At 39.8% G+C, this 26,903-nt stretch overlaps 1 protein-coding gene across 7 annotated transcripts in view; it reads left to right on the top strand.

The window, feature by feature from the left end:
- HECW2 (HECT, C2 and WW domain containing E3 ubiquitin protein ligase 2) overlaps window positions 1-26,903 on the top strand; it is a 438,960-nt gene that overhangs the window by 258,001 nt on the left and 154,056 nt on the right. For all 7 annotated transcript variants that reach the window (XM_066232561.1, XM_066232560.1, XM_066232559.1 and 4 more), the window contains one exon: window positions 11,668-11,775. In XM_066232561.1, coding sequence (XP_066088658.1) covers window positions 11,668-11,775 — 108 coding nt within the window. The remainder of the gene's footprint in view (window positions 1-11,667; window positions 11,776-26,903) is intronic.

The following is a 26,903-nucleotide window of genomic DNA, read 5'->3' as shown; positions in this document are numbered from 1 at the left end:
TTGGCCGGGAGAGTCTGGAATCAGTGCCCGCCTCTTGCGCTCAGGGTGGATATTTATAGCTGCCGCAGCTCTGTCTGCACAGGAAAGATGGATAGGAGAAGAGGGTCATGTTCAGGTTATGCTCCCACATTGGTGCTGGGCCTGGGCATGAAGCATTGTGAGGCGTCCTTTCTTGTCCTTGTAGTCTCTGCAGGCAGCTGCAAGAATTATTAGAAGAAGAAAAAAACGGATCGTATCACTTCCCTGCTTTACATGCTCAGTGACTTTCTGTGATCATCAGAGCAATGCAAACTCCGCTCCACGGTTGGCAGTGTGCTGTACCGTGTGGTGTAGGGGCGTGGGCTCTGGAGCAAGACAGCCTGTGTTCACTCTGCATGCCTCAGTTTCGGCATTAGAAATTTCCTAATTTCTATGTGCTGCAGTTTCCCCATTATTAAAAATCTGATAATAGCCTGACCAGGTGGTGGCGCAGTGGATAGAGCATTGGACTGGGATGTGGAAGGACCGAGGTTCGAGACCCCGAGGTCGCCAGCTTGAGTGCGGGCTCATCTGGCTTGAGCAAAGAGCTCACCAGCTTAGACCCAAAGTCGCTGGCTCCAGCAGGGGGTTACTCTGTCTGCTGAAGGCCCGCGGTCAAGGCACATGTGAGAAAGCAATCAATGAACAACTAAGAAGTCGCAACGCGCAACGAGAAACGAGAAACTGATGATTGATGCTTCTCATCTCTCTCCGTTCCTGTCTGTCTGTCCCTGTCTATCTCTGCCTCTGTAAAAAAAAAAAAAAAAAAAAAAAAAAAAAAATCTGATAATAGCATCTGGAAGGATTGTTAGCATTTCCATGAGTTAATAACAGCAAAACAGCAGAACGGTGCCTGGCACATAGTAGGCTGTGTGGTGTTTGCTGTCATTATTAAGGTCTTCGAGGTGGCCCTGCCCATTTCTGGTCTCACCTTCCCCCACTCTGCCTCGCTTACTCTGCTCCCGCTGTGTCACTGGTTGCTCTTCAGAATACGGAGGCTTGTTCTGTTTCAGGTCTCTGCATTTTTGTTTTTTGCCTTTTCCCAAGTTTCCCTGAGGAAAATGCTCTCACTTCATTCAGGTCCCTGTTCAGATGTTTCCATAACCAAGAGTAAGTACTCTCCCACCAACCTCCCCTACACCCCCTACCCCAAGACGGGCTTTCTTCAAGCCCTGTTATCTCTACCTGACATTACAGTATATTGACTATATCATATACATTATTTTATATGCTTATTGATCAGTTCCCCCACTGGACCAGAACCTCCACCAAGGACAAGGATTTTGAGTCTCTTATTCCACCTGAAATCCCTGTCACTTAGAATATTTCTTCACAGATAGGGGATGCTCAATAAATATTTGTTAAATGAATTTTTTTTTTCCCTCGAAGTTAGAAGTGGGGAGGCAGTCAGACAGACTCCCTCATGGGATCCACCTGGCATGCCCACCAGGGGCAATCCTCTGCCCATCTGGGGTGTTGCTCTGTTTCCACCAGAGTCATTCTAGCGCCTGAGGTGAAGGCCAAGGAGCTGTCCTCAGCGCCTGGGCCAACTTTACTTCAGTAGAGCCTTGGCTACGGGAGGGGAAGAGAGAGACAGAGAGAAAGGAGAGGGAGAGGGGTGGAGAAGCAGATGAGTGCTTATCCTGTGTGCCCTGACCAGGAATCGAACCCAGGACTTCCACAAGCCAGGCCGACACTCTACCTCTGAGTCAACCAGCCAGGGCTTGAATAATTTTTAATAAGTTTCATTTTCCCCATCAGTTCTAAAATTGGTTTTCTTTCTGTCTTTAGGCCTTAAACTGTTCCTTCTCTTGTTAGCCTGTCATCGCCTTGCCCCAAATTATGGACCTTTAGAAAAAGATCCTTTAGGCTTTCTCATGAAAGTATTTTAGCAATAGGAAGTCTTGTTCTAACCTGTCAGCCTTGGGGCACAAAACAGCATTGAAGCATTTTAGTGTCATTGTTATAGACTATTGCTGTTGGGACTAATGTTGGCTCTTCTGCTAAGGTGTTTCCCAAGCTGCCAAGTCCTGGCCGTCCTTGACCCTTTAAAAGATCTTGGGCTTACATTCTCATCATAAAAGTGTAATTGCTGGAGGAAAATTGCCATGCAAACTAAATGAGGAAAATTATGTACTGATAGTAATGTGTACTTCAAAGAGACTGAAAACTTTTAAGTCCCAAATTTTATAAAGAGCACCTGATTCCTACCAATCATTTATCATAGAAATTGGATAAATCCACTACAAATTGCATGTTCTATTTTTACAATATTTATTCTCAATTTTTACAATAGCCAAATAAAACATTTCTTATTTGATATAAGTAAGCCTTCAGTAATTTATCCACTTGAGGTATTATTGAAGAATTTTGTGTTTCCTATATTATGCATAGGAAAACATTCAGTTGGGGGAAAATAAATCTTAATTTATAAATGCTCTGAAAGTCTTTGTCTGGAAAGAATTTGTTTAAAATGTTTCAAAGGCCCTTACCTGAAACTGGTCATGTCATCTTAGGTAAGCCTACTCATCTCTTCGTGCATTGCTGTAACCAACTATAAGATATAAGCAAAGTTATATGTCAGCTCAGCACAGCATTGTGATTGATTAAGATAACTAGAAATTCTTGGTATAAAGACTGAGAGTTTTAATATACAGCTTTGGTTAAATTAGTCTAATGAAGCTTACTATGGAATTTGCAATACTGCCCATGTTTTTCTTTATTCTGAACAAGATAGAGATCTCTTCAAAAATGTTTTACTCATTCTTTGGTATAAATTTTCGCTTTTGAGGCCCTGGCCGGTTGGTTCAGCGGTAGAGCGTCAGCCTGGCGTGCGGGGGACCCGGTTCGATTCCCGGCCAGGGCACATAGGAGAAGCGCCCATTTGCTTCTCCACCCACCCCCTCCTTCCTCTCTGTCTCTCTCTTCCCCTCCTGCAGCCAAGGCTCCATTGGAGCAAAGATGGCCCGGGCGCTGGGGATGGCTCCTTGGCCTCTGCCCCAGGCGCTAGAGAGGCTCTGGTCACGGCAGAGCGACGCCCCGGAGGGGCAGAGCATTGCCCCCTGGTGGGCGTGCCGGGTGGATCCCGGTCGGGCGCATGCGGGAGTCTGTCTGACTGTTTCTCCCCGTTTCCAGCTTCAGAAAAAAAAAAAAATTCTCTTTTGAGTATTTTAAAAATATACTTATATTCAGTTAATGTTATATAATTTTTAAAAAAATTTAGGATCTCTTTCAGCCAAATCTGAGCATCTACTATATGCCAGGTATTGTTCTAGTCACTTGAGATACATTAGAGCACACAACAGATAAAAGTCTTGACCTCTTAGAGTTAACAGACTACAGAGAAAGCCAGACAGTATACAAGAAATGTACATAGATTGTATAGTATGTTATGTGGTGATAGGGTTAGAAAAGAAATTAAGGAAACTAGGTTGGTCCAGGAATGCTAGAGCAGTTGCAGATTTGAATGGGCAGTCAGGGTAGATTTCATGGAGAAGGTGACATGCAAGCAAGCAAACAGGAAAAGCATCAAAGGAGAGGGTTGAGCCATGGAGATATATGAGGGAAAGTACCAGACAGATGGCCAATGAAGCAGAATCCTGACTACACCTTTGAAGACATGCAGAGGAGGAAATAACTTTCCTCTATCTTCCGAGGATTGGATATAGGGCCTGCAAATCAAACTGACAAATGAAAGATTAACAGAAGAAAAGGCATACAAATTTCATTAGATGTAAAATTTTAATTTCTGTGTGCATGGAAACCTTCATGGAAATAAAATGAAGACTCAAAGAAATGGTTAACCTCAGGAGCTTATATACTATTTTAACAAAGGGCAAAAGTTATGGAGAAGTAATTAGACAAAAGAAGAGATTTTGGCTTTTAGAGGCAGTAAATTGTGGAAAAGCACAAATATCCCTAAAGCCAGATTTTGTAGACTTGTCATTGGCTCTTGGTAGCATCTGTTGCTTTTTCTGCCCTGTAATGTGCTGGTGTCTTTTTCTTTTATCTCTGGCACATTATAAATGTTAAATTCTTCTGGTGTCTCTAAGAAAATTGCCATTTAAGTGGTTCCAAAGCCATAGTCACCAGTGGATACGTTCTCAGCTGGTGCCATCACTATAATCTCCAAGCATGTCTGACACTCATACTCTTTCCCATCCAGAGAGGGCTGCAGTGTACATGTTTGATGTCTAAGGAGATTGGGTTAAAAACTAATGCCAGGCCCTGACTGGTTAGCTCAGTGGGTTAGAGCAGTGGTCCCCAACCTTTTTTGGGCCACGGACCGGTTTAATGTCAGAAAATATTTTCACGAACCGGCCTTAGGGTGGGATGGATAAATGTATCACGTGACCAAGACAAGCGTCAAGAGTGGGTCTTAGATGGATGTAACAGAGGGAATCTGGTCATTTAAAAAAAATAAAACATTGTTCAGACTTAAATATAAATAAAACGGAAATAATGTAAGTTATTTATTCTTTCTCTGCGGACCGGTACCAAATGACCCACGGACTGGTACCGGTCTGGGGGTTGGGGACCACTGGGTTAGAGCATTGTCCTGAAATGCCAATGTTAGGGGTTCAATCCCTGGTCTGGGCACATGTGGGAAGCAACCAATGAATGCATAAATAAGTGGAACAACAAATAAATGATTCCTTCTCTCTATCTCCTGTCTCTCTAAAAGTCAATCAATAAATTTTTTTAAAATGTTAAAAAAGGAAAGTAATGCCAAATTTTCACGTTCATCTGGAAGTTTGTTAACGATTCTCATAGCATTGAATAGGATTGGTGCTCTGCTGGGTACAGTCATGGTAAAGACCTACCCCTCCCCCGCAATGTAGTTACCATCTCAAAGTCACTGTCAGAGGTTTCCTCTTGGCTTGCAGTGGGATTCCATAACCTACCTGACATGCTGGTAAATTTGCAAAGTTTTAACACTCAAATGGTCTCTATGAAGGTGTATACTTTGCCTAGGTAGAGAGAATGATCATTTTGATTCAAATTGTAGCCTACTGTTAGTCTCCAAATCCCAAATCCTAGCCAGGGCATCAGAGTGTAGCCAGAATAAAGCCAGGCCTCGCTGTGATCCAATCTCAGGACATACTATAGTTATATTCCATTTGTACCCAAAAGGGAGTTTAAACTCAGTGTTGATATTTATGCCATTTTCTAAGAAAATGTCGGGAGGAAGGACTTTAAAGCAAAAGAGAATTTGTGAGCATTATTTTTTTATTCTCTGACACAATCTGTCTCATGGCATCTTTCTCATAAAAGTTCTCATCTTTTCTCAGCTCCTCTGGATTGACTGATAGAAGAGTGAGGGATTTGAATACACTTTTTTAAATGTCTATTTTATCTCTGGTACTGTATGGAGGTTTTTGAAATATTAATATAGACATTGAAACATTCCCAAATTTAAATTATGTTTGGATGTGTTTGCTATATCTGGTCATGTCTCCTTTATATTCTTTTATTATTTTAAAAACCAATTCCAAAACATTTTCTTGGATCTAACAATCACATATTGGAGAAAATTACTCTTTTAAAGAATTTTCACACTGATTTTTATATATGAAATATTATGGGGAAGGAAGAGTTTGAAAAAACTTAAACTACTTCATGCTTATATTACTTTATGGTTTTAAAAAATAATTCATTTAGTTTTTTTTAAAAAAATAACTACTTACAATTACATTATAGCTTACTATACTATAATTAATCCTAATTATCCGAGGAAGAAGAGGGTCATATCCGGGGGCCCAGGCAACACTAGAAACTTACCGCTGAATTCAGCTCTAAATATGGCAACTTGTTTACTGCTTCTGATGACCATTCCTGGGACCCCCTCCCTATTGCCACACACACAAATAATAATAATAATAATAGTCTCAGGGAATAGTGAAGCCAGGGAATGGATGGAGCAACTTACTGAATAGTTTAAATGTGTAGATCTCCCAAAGGATATTTCCATATGCATTGCCCAAAGATACTTCCAGGTTGATTAATTATGCATAGTCACAGGAAGCACTAACCATTCTTTCTGCGTTCTCCTTTAACAGTTTATAAAGTATGCACGCCTCTGTCATAGCACTTTCCCCAATGCATTGCATTGCATCTTATGTGCTGGTCTTTTCCCACTGCACTGTCAACGCCTTATGGCAGGAAATGAGTGTTCTTGATCTCCGTAGTGGGCAGTCAGTAAATGCCTTTCAACTGAAGGAAGGAAGGAAGCAACAAGCTAACAAATGAAAGGGACAACAGTCAAAGAGATCTGCATGGTTCAGAGCATTGCTATAATTGTTCAGTTTCCCTGGAAATAACCATAAATAGAATTTTTCCACATGTGGTGTTTGTAGAACCTATATTAGTATCACCTGGTGGGGGCGCTTGCTAAAATTCAGATTCCTGCATCCTGACTCACACCTGATGAGTCAAAATCTCTGGAAGAGCAGAGCAGGAATCAGTACTTTGAAGAAACCTCAAGATATTCATTGTGTGCAATGAAACTGGGCATCCATTGCCCCAGAGCAGGGGTCAGGAAACTTTTTGGTTGAGAGAGCCACGAACGCCACATATTTTAAAATATAATTCCGTGAGAGCCATACAAGGACCCATGTACGTTACACATTATCCAATAAAAATTTGGTGTTGTCCTGGAGGACAGCTGTGATTGGCTCCAGCCACCTGCAACCATGAACATGAGCGGTAGGAAATGAATGGATTGTAATACATGAGAATGTTTTATATTTTTAACGTTATTATTTTTTTATTAAAGATGTCTGTGAGCCAGATGCAGCCATCAAAAGAGCCACATCTGGCTCACGAGCCATAGGTTCCTGACCCCTGCCCCAGAGGATCAGTCAGTTAAAAGGGAAGGTAGCCAATGGTGATTCGTAACCTACTGAATGTGCGGGAGCTGTTGCTAAATCTACTTATATAAAAATTTGCTTAAGACCCTAATGTTTTGTTAAGAAAAAGGGGCCTGTTTTTCATGTATTTAAGCAGATCTGAGAAAATTCTCTGAACCACTATATTCTATAGTTAATGGAACTGAGTTCGTTGTGTGTGGTGTAATCTTATATCTCTTCCCCTTTATTTCCTGGGTCCAAACACTGTATTTGTTACTTCCTTGGAGAAGCAGACTTAATAGAAGTAATTCTAGTATTAATGACAGAATTAATTGGAATAACTTTAAATAATTTTGGAAAATATTGTGGATTACTAAAATAAGGCAAGTGTAAAATAAAGATTTTCAAGAGTTTTCTTGATCATATTTCCTCATTAATCACAAACACATACATATGAAAATTATACTAGAAGGATTTTAGGGCATTTTTGTGTGTGTGTACTTTGTTTTTTTTTATTTAGAGAAAATGTACCGCCAACTAGACTTGTAAGAGAACAAAGAACATACATGAGACATAAATGGGTAAGCTTTATATAAACCATAGCAAACAAAATTAGATTTAGAGAAGTTATTTAGGTTCATGATTTAAACATCTCTCATATTTCTCTGTGTAATTATGTTCCAGCTAGAAAGTAACCTAAGTAGCTAGGATATACACCCCTATAAGATGGACTCTATTATAACTGGGAAACAGACACTAATCCTGGCAGGAAGGGAGATGAAGGAAAATAATGGTCAACAAGCAAAAGCATAGGTAAAACCAGGAAAATATGCCTCATGGCAGCTGACATCCTTCTAGGTTGAGAAGGTCAAAGTGAGAGAAGGTGACTGATAGAGGGATTGGATCAAGGACATGATTGTAACAGGGTTGAACCTGGGCAAGAAAGTGAAAAGTTGATAGGATATAGAAAAGATAGGTAGGTAGTAGGGAGATGGAGAAACTTGGGAGAGGAGACCTCATGTCTTCCCTGTTTGGATGGTACCCTGCTCTAAGTAAGAGGGCGGAAATAAGGTAGGGATATGAGGACAATCCAACAGATTTGCATAGCTAGGAGGAATGGGACAAGAAATGACCAAATACAAATGGAACAATTGGTAATAGGTTTTAAAAACTGATATTTCTTTGATCTATCAGGATTTTTATTCAGTTAAAAGAAGAAATAGATTTATAATTACATCTACAATATATAAGGGATCATCTTGTAGGGGATTTAAAACTTTTTCTTTGGTATATAATATTATACTCAGGGTTTTTTATTACTATTATTTAGAGTAGAAGTGCTTTTAAAAGACTGAATTGCCTAGTGTAGATGTTCAAGGTGATAGAGGAAAAGCAACTCCCACAATCTGGGAAAAAAATATTCTGCCCTCGAATGTCCATGAAAAGAGATCTAAGCAGAGTGATGCTGTCCCTGGAAGGGAGCCCCTGGGCTGGACTAGAATTGATTGCAGCCTAAATGAAGGTGTTAACCTACTTAAAGAAAAAGGTTTTAATCTGAAGGAATCATTGAAATTGATCTTCTTTGCTATCAAAATTCTCATCTTGGCAACTTGTAAAGGCTTGGACTGAGCCTCAGGCATTACTTCTGCCTGAAGCTCAGACCTCTTACAATAAGTCTCCTCATCCTGTTACCATTTCGTTCTATTTTTGCTCCTAGGTGGCTCCTCTTCCTAAGGTTGTTAGGTCAGAAATGTGTGCATTTAGTTTGGTTTAACTAATTGCTTGGGGAGAAAAAGTTAGTAATACCAGAAATACAAGCCCTCTTACAGTGGAGGTCACATTCATAAGGACAGTTTTGTTACTGTTAATTTTTATAATCATGATCCTAGTGCTTGTTCTTTAAAACAAGATTTGAGACTGCCTCATCTTTCCTGAGGTCTCCAGAGGAAATGGTCACAATAATATTTTCAGAAAATTCCCACATGCATAGCTACATGTTTAAAACAAGCATTTTGAATAGCTGGACACCATCTACTCATATGCTTGTATTCTGTGGCATCGTCCTCACATCCCCTAACTTTCACTCTCTTGCTTGGATTGGGGTCCATCGTTCTGTGATTTCCATGTAGGGTTCCTGTAGGGTCCAGCTTTCTGTGACTTCCAAGTGACCAATAGCTAATAAAGCACATTTATTTGTGAAAACTTGAGAGTCCCTCTCCCCATCTAAATAGCTCTGCTCATTAAAGTATCTTTAGAAGGGAAGCAACTACTTTTGTTGTCTAACCTGGAGCAGTGATACAGTCTTGAGAATTCTAAGTCAGTACAGGTATAATAAGATCAAATCACTGAGCGATTTTTAGGATGATGGTACATCTGTCAGGAATCATGTTCTGTTGCAAGTAACTGAAACCCAACCATTGGACTTAATCATACAGCAATTTATTTTTGTCTGAAGCCTGGAGGTCATGCAGGGCTCAAAAAATCATCACGGGTGCTTCTAGCTTCTTGCTCTGCCATCCATAGAATGTATTTCTCATCCAAGAAGAAGGGAGGGAGAAGAGCAAAAGGATGACTAAGTCTTTTTATTAACTAGAATAAATAATAGCTTTCCCCAAAGTCCCACCTAGTAGACTTCCACTTAACATCTCTCTGGCTAGAACTAGGCTACAAGGGGTTTGGAGAGATAAGTACTTTTAACTGGGCACATTGTTGCCTTGGACAAAATTGGCATGGAAAAAGCTCAGTGAATAGGCAGCGATCAGAATCTGCTTTGAGGGGCCACAGGACATCTTCCAAGTCCAGCTTTAGGTGATTGCCCGAATGCCTTCTAAATGCAATATCAGTGTTGTAGTTATATTTCTGTGATGGATGGAGTTGTGTGTATGGTTTGTTCAGATGTGGGGGTGATGGCATGAATGGGTTATGCTATCCATTTCTATAAGAACAGTGGCTGCCCCTTGGACTTCCACAAAAAGAATCTTTGGTGTATAATGTGCTGGATGCAAATCACACGAAAGGACCATTTTCCCCAAAGTTCTCTGGCTTATCAATATAACCAGTGGTCCCCAAGGACGACAGACAGAAGGCCTTTAGGGCCTCACTTTTTGTTTCTTTTATGCTCAAAAGAAGAGAGGTTTCTTCTCTTGGGACTATTCTGTTGGGCTCGGGACTTTTTCTCTTTTTCAGTATAGCTCTTACTTTACCCTGTCTGGTTTATTCCTGCTTTCAGTGAAAGTGTACCCCTAATCTTTCCTTCTGGGGAAGGGATGTGGGCAAAATATGAGGTACATTTGACTTTAAGAGCCAATGTCACTGTATACATTTTGTGTACCTATAAAACTCTGAATGATCTCCTTTTCATGTTTTCAGTTTCATTTCCTGTTCTGGGGCTCTTAGGACAGAGCTTCAGCCTAGAGAGATGTGAGCCAGTAATATAGAATATGAATCCCTTCAGCCTTCAGGGGGTGGAGGGGAGCCTGGGCACACAGAGCATCCTGCCTGTCATCTGAAGTTGTCATCATCCGTTTGCCCCAGTGTGCCTTCAGACATTACCATTTTCTGTGTATCATGAGGTTAGACAACTTGGAAAATGCTAAACTTTCAGACCTGTTCTTTGGATCAGTTCTTTCTGTCCTTCAATACAGAAATCTAAATGCTGTCTTTTTCTTCTTCTTTTATCGACTTGAAATCTGCCTTTGCATTTTTAAAAAATATTTTCCTAGCTGACCTGATGACCTGGACACTGCTTATGACAAACCTGAACTGTGTCTTGACTCAGTTTTATAACTTAATGTTCCTTTTTGTACCCCACCTTGAGTTCTGTTATATTCTCCCAATCTGTTCCTCCTTTCCTTTTCTTAAAACGAAAGGGAGCTCTGCCTCTTTCTTATACAGTGTGTCCGTAAAGTCATGGTGCACTTTTGACCGGTCACAGGAAAGCAACAAAAGACGATAGAAATGTGAAATCTGTACCAAATAAAAGGAACCCCCCCCCCCAGTCTCTGTAGGATGATGTGGCAGCATGTGAGCATGCACAGATGATGACGTAACACCGTGTATACAGCGGAGCAGCCCACGGCCATGCCAGTCGAGATGTGGATGGTACAGAGGAAAGTTCAGTGTGTTCTGTGGCTCACTAAATTCAAATCTGTGACCAAAGTGCAATGTGAATATCAGCGCGTTTATAACGAAGCGCCACCACATAGGAATAACATTACTCGGTGGGATAAGCAGTTGAAGGAAACTGGCAGTTTGGTGGAGAAACCCCGTTCTGGTAGGCCATCAGTCAGTGACGAGTCTGTAGAGGCTATACGGGATAGCTACCTAAGGAGCCCTAAAAAATCTGTGTGTGAGCCCACATCGAACTGCACTGGATAGGTATGAAACTGGGAGAGTTTTCCTTTTATTTGGTGCAGATTTCACATTTCTGTCGTCTTTTGTTGCTTTCCTGTGACCGGTCAAAAGTGCACCATGACTTTACGGACACACTGTATATCAGCCCACCACTGCGGCTGCAGCAGCTGTACCCTTTGTTCTCTGTGGTTTTGTCTTTTGGCACATTGGCCAACCGGGACAACCCCAGAGAGGCCATCATCCTTCCACCCGCACCCTCCCCAATTCTCCCATATAAATGCAAGTTCAGGAACTCAGGGCAATAACCAGCTGGGAGGTAGTCATTCATAATAGTGTCCATTAATATTTCCCCTTTGTCTTTTTTTCTATTTGTCTCAGCATTGTATTAGTTTAGGAAGGACAATGAGGTTATAATTAAGTTGAAAAGTGTTTCTTTGTTTTTTTTCAGATGAGAATTCTCCAGCCAACTTCTGGGATTCTAAGAACAGGGGTGTGACTGGAACACAGAAAGGGCAGATTGTCTGGAGAATAGAGCCAGGGCCCTATTTCATGGAACGTAAGTAACTAAGTGTGAAATACAAGCTTGGGATTGAACATTGCATGAGTATGCAGAAATCTAGAGGGTCTTTTCTGAATTTTATTTTAAAAACTTTTAGCTTTGATTTACATATTTATGCCATATAACCCCAAACTGGAAAATAAGTTGTTTTAAAAAAATGCTCATTAGGGAATGTTCACATATTTTGGAAAAAGTGTGTGTTTGTATGTGTTATATGAATATATGATATATAAGTTGTGTTTGGCTATTTTAATACTTTACACATTTTTATATACCCTTATATATACATTTGCAATTAATGTTTAATTATTAATACTAATTTTAGGGAGCAGAAAGAATAATTCAAGTTTTAAGTTAAGTTTAAGAATTTAAATTAAAATTTTTATTTGCTAAATACATTATTAAATTTCCCAGTAGCAGAATAACTTTTGCATTTGGGTCCTAGATTTTACAAGTATAGAAAAGATAGTCTGAAACTGCTGAAGAGGTTACTTTACTAGAAATAGGAAATTGACTAGGTAATTCGACCATTACCTAGTTATTTGATATAGTATCTATTTTCAAATACAATTGTTTTAATGTACTACCTGGTTCACAGAAATATCTCGTAGCTTTTTATTTTGGATGAAGGGGAATATTTATCTTTCCCACTACTATTATTGGAAACATAGTAAATATATATTTTGTGTAGTAGCTAGAAGCATGAATAAATAAATGATTTACTGGTTGGTCTAAGTTACCTTTTACATATACGTACAGAATTTCTCTTTAATCTAGAAAAAAATGGGCTCTTTAGAAATTTTTCAAATTATTTAGGTCTATATAAGAATTATGTTTTCTATATGCAGGGGATTTAATAGAGTGTGTGGATGCTAATATAAGGATGTACTTTTTACCACTTTAAAATGTAGAGTAAGGTTGGGTTAAGTAGAAACCTGATATAAGTATATTATTATTAAAGTATATAAAAATTCTGTAATATAAAAAGTTATTTTGAACGATTAATATCTATTATTTTGAATTGCCATTAAAGGCAACAGATTATTTCTTCCACATTTTTACAGGTAGGTCAGCGTACATTCTCTAATCCTATTTCTGCCCCCTAAGGAATGGCTTCTTTTCAGTTCAGTTTTGGGCTAGATTCTCTTTTTAAACCTTAAATAGCATGTAATTTTTCAGAGAAAACGCTCACGGCATGAGTGAGGGGGAAAAGGAAGACACATACAGCACAATCCCAACTAGTATCACAGCATATAGGAAAAAAGTCTGGGAGGACATTTACCAATATGTGAACAAGGGTTGTTTCTGGGAGGTGAGATTATGGGTGATTTGTTTTTCTTGCCTATTACTACTTTACTTTCCAACATTGACCCTATTGGCATTACTACCCTAAATAATCAGAAAAATAAGTAATAAAAGAATATGGGAAAAAATGAAATGGGAAATAGCCAAGTTTACGCTAAATGGGCTTCCTCCTTTGAAAGGATCCCAGGGTTTAAGAGGCTGATCTAGCTGAGAAATATTGCCAACTGAATGAACTTCAAGGGAAAAGGTAAAACAACCTTTTTATTTGCTCCAAAGTGCTGAAGACTGCCAGGAATGATTGCCTCTGGATAAGAGGTGCAGATTCATATCATGGGGCTCACGCTAACACCTGGGAAGAAGTCAGTATCACATGCTGCTATAATTTGGAACAGTATGTGTGGAAAAGAAAACCATTTACAGAGTATTTTATTTTCCGTGATTGATTTTATTTCTCCCTTCAAAACTGTAGGAAATTCTTAATATCCTGCTTGATTAGGGTGCAGTAAATATCTCTGCCCCAACAAAGTCTTTTCTTTACCCCTCAGTTTAGTATTTAATAGAAATGGCTTGTCATTGAAGGTGGAAATTGAAAATGAAGAAAAGAGTAAGGATTCTTTTTTCCTTTTCTCCTGTAATTTAGCATTTCTACCTCAATTCTTCTTATACAAAGTCGGAGTATTATGTTGTATGATTGTAAAACTGGAAATATTGAGTAATGTGTTTTTTAAGGAATGAGAAAAGTTGTGTAAGTTAATGTCCTGGGCGGTGAATAGGAATTACAGAAAGATTTGGCTTTATAATAAGTTCATCTTCATTAATCAGAATGAGGCCTCCCCCAACATACGTTCCTATCCTTTCGATACCCACTCAATGTCAAGTTCTCAGGTGGTTTTTATATTAGTGCTTAGAAGTACAGTCTGTGTCTTTTAGACATCTTTTTTTTTTAACCCATGTCCAACTAGAGCAGAACTAGGGGGACTTCACAGCATAATGAAGTTTTGCTTGGATTTTTGAGCTCATGGCTGATAACTTAAAGAATTGAGGGGACAGCCTCTATATTTTCAACCTCTGATTTTCAAAAGTTACAACATTTAAAAACATTTGTGCCCTGGCCAGTTAGCTCAGTTGGTTAGAATGTCATCCTGAAGTGACAAGGTTGTGGGTTTGATCCCTACTTAACACACACAGGAAGCAACCAATGAATGCACCATTGGGTGGAACAACAAACGAATGCTTCCCTTCCCCCTTCCCTCTCTCTTCCTTCCTCTCTCTGTCTCTCTAAAAATAAACCAATAAATTAAAAAAAAAAATTAAGCCCTGGCTGGGTAGCTCAGTTGGTTGGAACGTTATCCCAAGGCTCAGGGGTTGCTGGTTTGATCCCCTGTCATGGCACATACAGGAGCAGCTCAGCATTCTTGTCTGTCTCTCTCTCCTGACCTCTCTCTAAAAAAATAAAAATAATAACATTTTCTTTTATCTTCAGACCAAAAATTTATCTTTAGCTCATCCGAAGTCCAGGCAAAGTAAAATTCTCTGAAAATTGACCTAAATTCATGGGCAAACCTAGATTTGAGCACAAAGCTATTTATAAATGTAAAGGTGGCTTCGGTTTGTCTGGATAAACCCCTAAAGGAGACAGGTGGACCAGACCTATGTTATTATAGGGCCTTCATGATTGAATTTGAAGAACAAGCACTGGCTTAATTTGGGATACATGACTTTCGTAGGCATCGGAGAGGAGGATCACTTTCATCTGCACTTGTCATAAGACTTTCAAATATTCCTTAAATGAGCTGCTGCTCTCAGAAACTGAATTGATCATCCGTGCTGTGTACATTCTTGAGTTTTGAAATGTAAGAGGTTTCAAAAGTTGTCTTAGCATGCCAGAATGTCTATTTCTATAATCTTTTGTGGACTGTGGTCATTCATTCATTCATTCATTTGGACCTGCTTTGTCTCTTATCTCTATTCTTTCTATTTGTCCATCTGTGTGTGGAGAAATCATTCTTGGCTAGATGGGGTCATTCATTGCTTCCTCATCTGTGTCATCCATCTCCCCTTCCTGTGAACAGTGGCCTTCTCCTTCTCTGGTGCTCAGTCATCATGCCTGCATTTGCTTTCACCTGTCTCTGTATCTGTTTCTCGTGGGACTAGCTTTTTGTCTTCCTCTTGCAGTTAGAGGTTAAAATTAGCCAAAAGTCATATATACATAACATATATACAGAAAACAGGGAAACAATAGCCAGAGGGAAAGGAAGTGTGAAGGTGGGGGAGGAGGGGGTAAAGGAAGGAAAATGGGGGTGGAAAGAGACTTTGCATGGGACATGGGGGGCACAGTGCACTGTGTAGATGGTACTGTAATGAGTGGGACACTTGAAACCGTAGCAACATAATCAATTAAAAAATAAATTTTAAAAAAGTATAGCTAAAATAGAAGCATGTGTTCCAATTTATCTTTTCCACCCTTTTGACTAACCTTTCCAGTTACCTCTTCTCATAACTGAAATGTTTAAGAACATTTATCCAAGTGCTCCTTTCTCTCTTCTTTCTCTTACTCAGAGGGGATATTGTTTAGGTACACTTAAAAAAGAACACTAGGGTGACGTCACGGAAATGGCGCCGTGAGCAGCGCGTCCGACAGCTCTCCCCTAAATCACAACAAATTTATCAACTAGAAACAGAAAAATTTATCCTCGGAGCATTCCGGAGTTCCACACAAACTGAAAGCAAAAGGACTGTTATCGCTTGAATCTGAGAGACGAGGGTGTGGAGGAATCTACCACAGGGACGTTCTTTCAAACCGCAAGGAAGTGTGCCCGCGGTGAGTCAGCCCATATACTTGGGAACCGCGAGCTGCCACAAGCGGCCAACGCGAGCCGCCGCCGCGAGCCCCCGCGAGCCGCCACCGCGAGCGGAGCGGCCTCCGCAAACCGCCGCGCGCGCGCGCGCGCCCGGTCTGGTTGAGCACCGCTGACGTTCCCAGCGGCCCACACACTGCAAGTGGGGGTCGCCGGCCACCGGTGCCCGGAGCGCCCCATTCGCGCGCGTGCCTTGGGCATTCCACGCGCCCAGGGCGCCCTGTTGGCCCGCACACCCAGGGGGCTCCATTATCCTGCACCTGGTGCGGTCCAGCCGCCAGCGGCGGGGCGAGCGGGAGAGGCTTGGGAGATTCTCTCCGTGGGCGGGGCACCTCCCCCAGCCATTCAAGCTAACAATCAAGCGTTGGGGGAGGGGCGCGCGCAGGCAGCCTAAAATACCTTCGGAAGCACAGCTGTGACCCAATCACTGAAATTAGCTTAACCCATGAAATCTGCGCACCCTCGGTTCTAATTGATAAGATCTCTCTCAATTCAGCGTTCCAAGACAAGAGGCGTGATATTTTTTAGTGCCTTTCGCTAAAGGGGCGGGGGCTACTTCTGATTAATAGAGCCTCCATATTTAGGGATAAACGCTAACAAGAAGGACTTGGCAGATAATAAGGTCTATACTACACTAGTCGTAAGCAGAGACTAGTGCCTCTTCTTCCCTGCAAAAACAGGCTACAAAGTGTGGAAAGCCTGGGTTGAGAGGTCCAACTAAATGATAGGCGCTGAACAGTCACCTTGACAACAATTGACTCCCACCCCCGCCTGATTACACTGGAGGCCCTGACTCTCAGAGCCTTTCCCAAAGCCTTGCACTGAGTGGGGATAGAGTGGGGATTTCCCAGCTCTTTGAGCCTCTTACTCCCCAGGCAGAAGCAGTTGCAGCCTTATAGCTGGATCACCAGGCTGCTAATTCAGAAAGGGGGGACTAGGAGAGAGAATCCAGGAAAGCAAACTCTCTCATCGTTGGACCCTGCAAACGCCAACAAGCCTTTACTTCCAGCAAGACTAAAGCCAATTATATGACATTGCCATAGAATCCCATCAACTGCAAATCCCTACCTAAGAGTGACACAGGGGCAGAGCCTGGGGTACAGAGTCACCGACTAGGAAGAGGGAGAGAAAAGAAAAAGGAAGAAGTTAACCTCTCAAAATCAAGAAAAACCCACAGACTTTACAACTTGATCCACTATTTTTTTTTGTTGTTGTTGTTGTTGTTGTTTGTTTCTTCTATCTTTTTGCCTTTATTTCCTCCACCTCGGTCCTTCTATTCTCTGCCCATCTTATGCTTCCCCTTTCTTGAACTACACTACCCATGAGTGTTGCATTTTATTTTTCTTCTTCATCCTCACCCTCCTTTAAGGTTATACTCCAAAACACTTTAACTCTCACTCTCTCCTCTTTTTTTTTTTTTGTCTTGCTTATTTTGTTTTTTTTCTCTTCCTATTTTATTTCTTCCTTCGTTTTTCTCTTTTTCTTATTTTTTCCTTTCTATTCGTTTTTTCTTTTCTCATTTTACTTTCCTCCCATATAATCCTCAATCACGAACAAATTAGTTAATTTGGGACTCAAGGCTTTTTTTTGGCTTTATTTCTCTTTTTTGCTTTTGTTTTTATTTTTTTTTCTTGTTTGTTTATTTTTGTGGCATTTTGGGTCCTCCCAACCCAAGGTCTCCATTGTATTTAGTCTTCGCTCCACTTAATAGAACAGATTTTTACTTATTATTTTTATTTTTTCTTCTTTATTATTCTTTTTTGGTCCTTTTTTCTGGTTCCCTCTTATCCCTCTCATTATATCTCTTAGTTGACCATCACATACAAGCAAATCATCTTATGCTTGTCTAAGATTTTCTTCCTTTTTTTTTTTTCATTTAGTAGGTCCCTACTTCCTTTTTTTTGCCCCTTGAATTCTTCACCCCAAATCAGGCCCTCCATTATAGGCACGATATTTCCCTGAGGAGGGGAGAGGAGGGAAAGAGAAGAGAGAAAAAAAGGGGGAAATAATAAATTATTACTGTTTTTTTTTGTGGGGTGTTTTACTTTTTTTTTTTTTTTTTTTACTTTTTACTCTTTATTAATTCTAATTAGTGCTATCAATAAGACCACCCTCAGATGCCGATAAGAAAGAGGAAATCGAATATTATGGATACAAAAGAAAGAGAGGTAACACAAATAGATGTGGAAAAATCTATGGAGAAAAGACTTAACATATTGGAAGCCTTGGAGCTAAATGACAGAGAATTTAAAATAGAAATCTTAAAAATACTCAGAGATATACAAGAAAACACAGAAAGGCAATATAGGGAGATCAGAAAACAACTCAATGAACACAAAGAATATATTACCAAGGAAATTGAGACTATAAAAACAAATCAAACAGAAATGAAAAACTCAATTCACGAGCTGAAAAACGAGGTAACAAGCTTAGCTAACAGAACAGCCCAGATTGAAGATAGGATTAGTGAAATAGAAGACAAACAACTTGAGGCACAACAGAGAGAAGAAGAAAGAGACTCAAAAATAATAAAAAATGAGAAAGCCCTACAGGAATTGTCTGACTCCATCAGAAAGAATAACATAAGAATAATAGGTATATCAGAGGGAGAAGAGAAAGAAAATGGAATGGAGAATATACTCAAACAAATAATAGACGAGAACTTCCCAAGCTTGTGGAAAGAACTAAAGCCTCAAATTCAAGAAGCAAACAGAACACGAGTTTTCTTAACCCCAACAAACCCACTCCAAGGCATATCATAATAAAGATGACACAAACCAATGACAAAGAAAAAATTCTCAAGGCAGCCAGGGAAAAGAAGAGTACAACATATAAAGGAAGGCCTATTAGATTATCATCAGATTTCTCAGCAGAAACTCTACAAGCTAGAAGAGAGTGGACCCCAATATTGAAAGCCCTGAAAGAGAGGAACTTTCAGCCAAGAATACTATACCCATCAAAGCTATCCTTCAAGTATGAAGGAGATATAAAAACATTCACAAATACAGAAAAGATGAGAGAATTTATCAACAGAAAGCCCCCACTCCAGGAAATACTAAAGGGGGTTTTCCAACCAGATTCAAAGAACAAAAGAAAACAACACCACAAGTAACAGCTCCACCTAGAACACAATAAAACCAAACTTAAACTGTGACAACAAAGGAAAAAAAGGGGGGAGAGGATGGAGATTAACAGTAGCAAAGGATGATGAAGTGCAGAAATACTTATAAGATAGGGTACTACAATGAATATGGTAGGTACCCTTTTCATTACTTAATGGTAACCACCCTTGAAAAAACCACCACAAAAACACTTGACTTAAAAAAGGTAGCAACAGAGGAAAGAAGTATGGAACACAAACAAAAACAAATGATAGAAAAACAAAAAAGAAGAATCAAACTAGATACAAAACTAACAGAAAGCAATTTATAAAATGGCAGTAGGGAACCCACAAGTGTCAATAATTACACTAAATGTAAATGGATTAAACTTACCAATAAAAAGACACAGAGTAGCAGAATGGATTAAAAAAGAAAATCCAACTATATGCTGCCTACAAGAAACACATCTAAGCAACAAGGATAAAAACAAATTCAAAGTGAAAGGCTGGAAAACAATACTCCAAGCAAACAACACCCAAAAAAAAGCAGGCGTAGCAATACTCATATCTAATAATGCTGACTACAAGACAGAAAAAGTACTCAGAGACTTGGTCATTTCATAATGATGAAGGGGAAGTTGAATCAAGAAGACATAACAATCCTTAATATATATGCACCAAACCAAGGAGCACCAAAATATATAAGACAGCTACTTATTGACCTTAAAACAAAAACTAACAAAAATACAATCATACTTGGAGACCTCAATACACCGCTGACGGCTCTAGATCGGTCATCCAAACAGAGAATCAATAAAGATATAGTGGCCTTAAACGAAATACTAGAACACCTGGATATGATAGACATCTACAGGACACTTCATCCCAAAGCGACAGAGTATACATTTTTCTCTAGTGTACATGGAACATTCTCAAGAATTGACCATATGTTGGGCCACAAAGACAATATCAGCAAATGTAGAAAAATTGAAATTGTACCAAGCATATTTTCTGATCATAAAGCCTTGAAACTAGAATTCAACTGCAAAAAAGAGGGGGAAAAACCCACAAAAATGTGGAAACTAAACAACATACTTCTAAAAAATGAATGGGTCAAAGAAGAAATAAGCGCAGAAATCAAAAGATATATACAGACAAATGAAAATGAAAATACGACATATCAGAATCTCTGGGATGCAGCAAAAGCAGTAATAAGAGGAAAGTTCATATCACTTCAGGCCTATATGAACAAACAAGAGAGAGCCGAAGTAAACCACTTAACTTCACACCTTAAGGAACTAGAAAAAGAAGAACAAAGACAACCCAAAACCAGCCGAAGAAAGGAGATAATAAAAACCAGAGCAGAAATAAATGAAATAGAGAACAGAAAAACTATAGAAAAAATCAATAAAACAAGGAGCTGGTTCTTTGAAAAGATCAACAAAATTGACAAACCCTTGGCAAGACTCACCAAGGAAAAAAGGCACAGGACTCAAATAAATAAAATCCAAAATGAAAGAGGAGAGATCACCACAGACATCAGAGATATACAAAGAATTATTGTAGAATACTATGAAAAATTATATGCCACCAAATACAACAATCTAGAAGAAATGGATAAATTCCTAGAACAATACAACCTTCCTAGACTGAGTCATGAAGAAGCAGAAAGCCTAAACAGACCAATCAGCAGGGAGGAAATAGAAAAAACTATTAAAAATCTCCCCAAAAATAAAAGTCCAGGCCCAGACGGTTATACTAGTGAATTCTATCAAACATTCAAAGAAGACTTGGTTCCTATTCTACTCAAAGTCTTCCAAAAAATTGAAGAAGAAGCAATACTTCCAAACACATTTTATGAGGCCAACATAACCCTCATACCAAAACCTGGCAAGGATGGCACAAAGAAGGAAAACTACAGACCAATATCTCTAATGAATACAGATGCTAAAATACTAAACAAAATACTGGCAAACCGAATACAACAACATATTAAAAAAATAATACATCATGATCAAGTGGGATTCATCCCAGAATCTCAAGGATGGTTCAACATACGCAAAACGGTTAACGTAATACACCATATCAACAAAACAAAGAACAAAAACCACATGATCTTATCAATAGATGCAGAAAAGGCTTTTGATAAAATACAACACAATTTTATGTTTAAGACTCTCAACAAAATGGGTATAGAAGGAAAATATCTCAACATGATAAAGGCCATATATGATAAACCATCAGCCAACATCCTATTAAACGGCATAAAACTGAGGACTTTCTACCTTAAATCAGGAACAAGACAGGGTTGTCCACTCTCTCCACTTTTATTCAACGTGGTGCTAGAAGTTCTGGCCAGAGCAATCAGACAAGACAAAGAAATAAAAGGCATCCATATCGGAAAAGAAGAAGTAAAGCTATCACTTTTTGCTGATGATATGATCCTATACATCGAAAACCCGAAGGACTCCACAAAAAGATTATTAGAAACAATAAACCAATACAGTAAGGTCGCAGGATACAAAATTAACATACAAAAGTCCATAGCCTTTCTATATGCCAACAATGAAATATTAGAAAACGAACTCAAAAAAATAATCCCCTTCACGATTGCAACAAAAAAAATAAAATACCTAGGAATAAACATAACAAAGAACGTAAAGGACCTATATAATGAAAATTACAAAGCATTGTTAAGGGAAATCGAAAAAGATACAATGAGATGGAAAAATATTCCTTGTTCTTGGATAGGAAGAATAAATATAATCAAAATGGCCATATTACCCAAAGCAAAATACAAATTTAATGCAATTCCCATCAAAATCCCTATGAGATTTTTTAAAGAAATGGAATAAAAAATCATCAGATTTATATGGAACTATAAAAAACCCCGAATAGCCAAAACAATTCTAAGGAAAAAGAATGAAGCTGGGGGCATTACAATACCTGACTTTAAACTATATTATAGGGCCACGATAATCAAAACAGCATGGTATTGGCAAAAAAATAGACACTCAGACCAATGGAACAGAATAGAAAGCCCAGAAATAAAACCACATATATATGGTCAAATAATCTTTGATAAAGGGGCCAACAACACACAATGGAGAAAAGAAAGCCTCTTCAACAAATGGTGTTGGGAAAACTGGAAAGCCACATGCAAAAGAATGAAACTCGACTACAGCCTGTCCCCGTGTACTAAAATTAATTCAAAATGGATCAAAGACCTAAATATAAGACCTGAAACAATAAAGTACATAGAAGAAGACATAGGTACTAAAATCATGGACCTGGGTTTTAAAGAACATTTTATGAACTTGACTCCAATGGCAAGAGAAGTGAAGGCAAAGATAAATGAATGGGACTACATCAGAATTAAAAGTTTTTGCTCAGCAAGAGAAACTGATATCAAAATAAACAGACAGCCAACTATATGGGAACTGATATTTTCAAACGACAGCTCAGATAAGGGCCTAATATCCAAAATTTACAAAGAACTCATAAAACTCAACAACAAACAAACAAGCAATCCAATAAAAAAATGGGAAGAGGACATGAACAGACACTTCTCCCAGGAAGAGATACAAATGGCCAACAGATATATGAAAAGATGCTCAGCTTCATTAGTTATTAGAGAAATGCAAATCAAAACTACAATGAGATAGCACCTCACTCCTGTTAGATTAGCTATTATCAACAAGACGGGTAATAGCAAATGTTGGAGAGGCTGTGGAGAAAAAGGAACCCTCATTCACTGTTGGTGGGACTGTAAAGTACTACAACCATTATGGAGGAAAGTATGGTGGTTCCTCAAAAAACTGCAAATAGAACTACCTTATGACCCAGCAATCCCTCTACTGGGTATATACCCCAAAACCTCAGAAACATTGATACGTGAAGACACATGTAGCCCCATGTTCATTGCAGCACTGTTCACAGTGGCCAAGACATGGAAACAACCAAAAAGCCCTTCAATAGAAGACTGGATAAAGAAGATGTGGCACATATACACTATGGAATACTACTCAGCCATAAGAAACGATGACATCAGATCATTTACAGCAAAATGGTGGGATCTTGATAACATTATAAGGAGTGAAATAAGTAAATCACAAAAAAACAAGAACTACATGATTCCATACATTGGTGGAACATAAAAATGAGTCTAAGAGACATGGACAAGAGTGTGGTGGTTACCAAGGGTGGGGGGGGAGGGAGGACATGGTAGGGAGGGAGGGAGAGAGTTAGGGGGAGGGGGAGGGGCACAGAGAACTAGATGGAGGGTGACGGAGGACAATCTGACTTTGGGCGAGGGGTTTGCAACATAATTTGATGACAAAATAACCTAGACATGTTTTCTTTGAATATATGTACCCTGATTTATTAATGTCATCCCATTACCATTAATAAAAATTTATTAAAAAAAAAAAAAAAAAAAGAACACTAAATAATACTTCAAGATGAAAACTCCCACTCAGCATGGAACATTCCTGTATTTGGGGGGCAGAAATCTTTGCTGGTGTCCTGCTGAAGGAGCTGGCGGTTTCAGTGCAGGTGCGAACCACTGTTCTGTGTTCTTTTCTCTGGAGACCGGCCTGTGAGTTTGGATTTGTAATGGGTGGTCTGTGTAAATACCTCTCTTTGCACCTAGCCCTAAAGCCTCATTAATCTGTCAGCTCTGTGGTATTTGGGTGATCAGGGCCATCCACAAAATTGGCTTTGTGCAATTCAGTGTAAGTTCATCTTACAGTTTCTGAGATTCTAATTTACCACTAGGGTTACAGGGTTTTGTTACAGCAAGGAATATAACACCCCAAATGGGTCAGTGTAAGGCCAGGGTTTGCCACTGTCATGACCATGCAGGTTCTCATTGTATTTGGGCAGACGGTAAAGAAACAGTGGAGCCAAAATATGGTGCGCCATTCCTTTATTAAATCTCGTACCGGCTGACGAGCCAACAAGCAGGGAAAACACTTCCCTTTCACTCAGGGCCCCCAAAGCCACTGACACATTCTCAAGTTGCACAACCAGGAGAATCTTCTCCGGTTTCTCAAAGAATCAAAGGCCCCACCAGCCTCAGTACGGCTCCCAAAGCCCCTCAGCTCTGGTTCCCCATCCGCACACCTTCGCTTTCCCTGCCAACATGGCTTCTTCTTCAGCACTCTGCATTCTTCCTTCTCTCTTTCTGCCAACATGGCTTCTTCTTCAGCTCTCTGCATTCTTCCTTCTCTCTTTCTGCCAACATGGCTTCTTCTTCAGCACTCTGCATTCTTCCTTCTCTCTTTCTGCCAACATGGCTTCTTTTGCCTCTCTCCCTTTTTCTCCCTCTACTCTCTGTTTTCAAAACTTTCTGGAGCAAAAACCTCTCCTCCATCAAACATTAGCAAAACAATGGCCCTTCCGAAGCAGGAAGGTAATTTGCAATTTCACAGACCACATATACCTGGTGCTGCCCAGCCCCCAATGCAAACTATAAGCGAGCAAACATAAAAGTCATATTTTACAAACTTATTTGACCAACTGTCAGCTATCGATAACCTACAAATAAAAATAAGCAGTTTTTTTTTTGTTTTTTTTGTCTTGTAGTCTGTTACCTCACAGACTACCCAGAGGAGATGGCATCCTAAGCGCTGAGGATGGCTCCATGGCCTCTGCCTCAGGCGCTAGAATGGCTCTGGTCGCAACAGAGCAACGCCCCAGATGGGCAGAGCATCGCCCTCTGGTGGGCATGCCGGGTGGATCCTGGTCTGGCGCATGCAGGAGTCTGTCTGACTGCCTCCCCATTTCCAACTTCAGAAAAATACAAAAAAAAAAAAAAAAAAAAAAAGTACTTCCCCTGATTGAAAAGTGAGCTGCTCGCTCACTAACCATTGACTTGACCTTTGAGGCGCATCTGTGGGCAGATCCAGCCTGCTGGTCTCCCGCATTTAGAGAATGACACTAATGAGCTCAGGCCTGCAGCAGTCCGTCTTGGTGCTCGTTGCCGAACCCCTTTCTGCTTTGACAGACCTCGTGCATTCTGCTTCGCTTTGTTCTCGGAAGAAAGCAAGAGGGAGAGTAAGGTTTGCTCAGATCTCTACAGCTATTACTGTTCCAATAATAACCCAACACCTGGGTTAGTGCTCAGGAAAGTCACTTACAGCGCGATTGCAGGGAAGTGAAGTAGTGATAAAGCTAGAATTCCAGCCCAGGTCGTCTTGCGGTTCCTCAGACCCGGCACACGGGGCTGCTCCCCTGCTGTCGGCACTCCTCACTCCTGACCTTCCCTGCTCCCATTCCTCCTCTGTAGGTTTGAGTCCTGACCGGTGTTCGCGAGCCTTCCTGACTGCTGGGTCCTCACCAGTCTTCTCTGTGGTCTCTGCTATCCTACCCAGCAATCTTCCTTTCTTAGCATTGTCTTCTGTATTCTGTCGGGCCTGTGATTGTCATCTCAACAGCTACACTGTATATCACCTGCCAGACCGGAAGTCTTCCTTTGATTCTCTTGCACTGTCTGGTGTAGTGCTGGGCCTCTGTTGTGATGGGTACTTGGTAAATATCTTGTGCTTGGCAGTGCTAATTACAGTTTGAATCACTTACCGATTAACGCATATCTTTTAGTATTTTATCATTGACAGGAAACATGCAATAATATATATTCCTAAAAGAGGATTTTGCTTTAATCATTATATTTTTTCTCTTAAATCAAGTGAACTAAATACTCTGTAGGAGGTCATTTGGGGTAGTCAGAAGAGTCAGTGGGACATCAGTTTTCTTGGGAAAATACATGGAGTAGCTCCACTTTCATAACCCAGGTGACTCAGTTGAGGAAGTCCACTCCTGCCAGCAGGGGCTGCCCCCGGGGCCTGACCGTCAGCATCACTGTCTATATGACACCTCCGGAGAAGGGCATTTTGCAGTGACCCTTCAATGACTCAAACGCTCTGTATACAAAAGAATTTCAGTGTCCGTGCGATTTATCTTTGATGCATTCTGACTTCATAGTCTCTGAAATTATAGTTACTTTCCAAAATCTGTAAATGGCATTTATATTGCTTTTTATCAAGTTCAAATTATAGATATAATACATATAACATATATAAAAATATATGTACCTATCTCTGAATGTATCTATACCTGCACCTGCATCTGTATCTATTTCTATCTGTTAACATACTGGTATTGTTATAAAGTAGCGTACCTTAATTCTGCTGGTTACGTAAGGATACCAAGGCAGGATACAGAAGAATTTTTAGGAGGAGATTTATTAATAAGCTGGCTACATATGATTTACACGGGGTATAGCTAACCCAAATCGTGTGCCCCCAAAATAGCCCTGAAGCCAGTTATATAGACTTGATCACATATAGGTTGGGGGGAAAGGAGGGGGAGCATGACACAATAATCAATCATTAACAAGCTTACAACATTCATCTACACGATCTATAAAAACATTCCTACATATTAAAACTTACAAGGTAACACAATAGTGATGTCATTTTACACATCAAAACAGTAGCAGTAAATGTCGTTTTACATATCAAAGACATTCATAAATGTTTTTGTGTCTGGAGGTATATGTTACTCTCAGGACTCCAGGGGGGGAGGAAGATTTAAAATCAGTGTAGGATATGCAAATATTGTCTGTTATTGAAAGGGAAAGGAGTTCTTCTTCGGATAACCTTTATTCTTTCAGACAACTATAGTTAAACTGTGACTAGATGACCCAGTTGTCCTTGTAAGCCGGGAAGCTCCCACATTCTTCTCTCTCCATTCTTTAAAAGAAAGGAGAGGGCGAGAAGCCTGACTTTCCCTCTGTAAAATGGCGTTGCCAATGCTAAGTTTTACAGTTCTTTGGTACCTTATCACAGTATATATATGCC

This window comes from Saccopteryx bilineata, chromosome 5 (assembly GCF_036850765.1).
Source record: "Saccopteryx bilineata isolate mSacBil1 chromosome 5, mSacBil1_pri_phased_curated, whole genome shotgun sequence".
NCBI classification, from domain to species: domain Eukaryota; kingdom Metazoa; phylum Chordata; class Mammalia; order Chiroptera; family Emballonuridae; genus Saccopteryx; species Saccopteryx bilineata.
The sequence above is the reverse complement of the archived record's forward strand: the minus strand, read 5'-3'. Positions and strand labels throughout refer to the sequence as shown.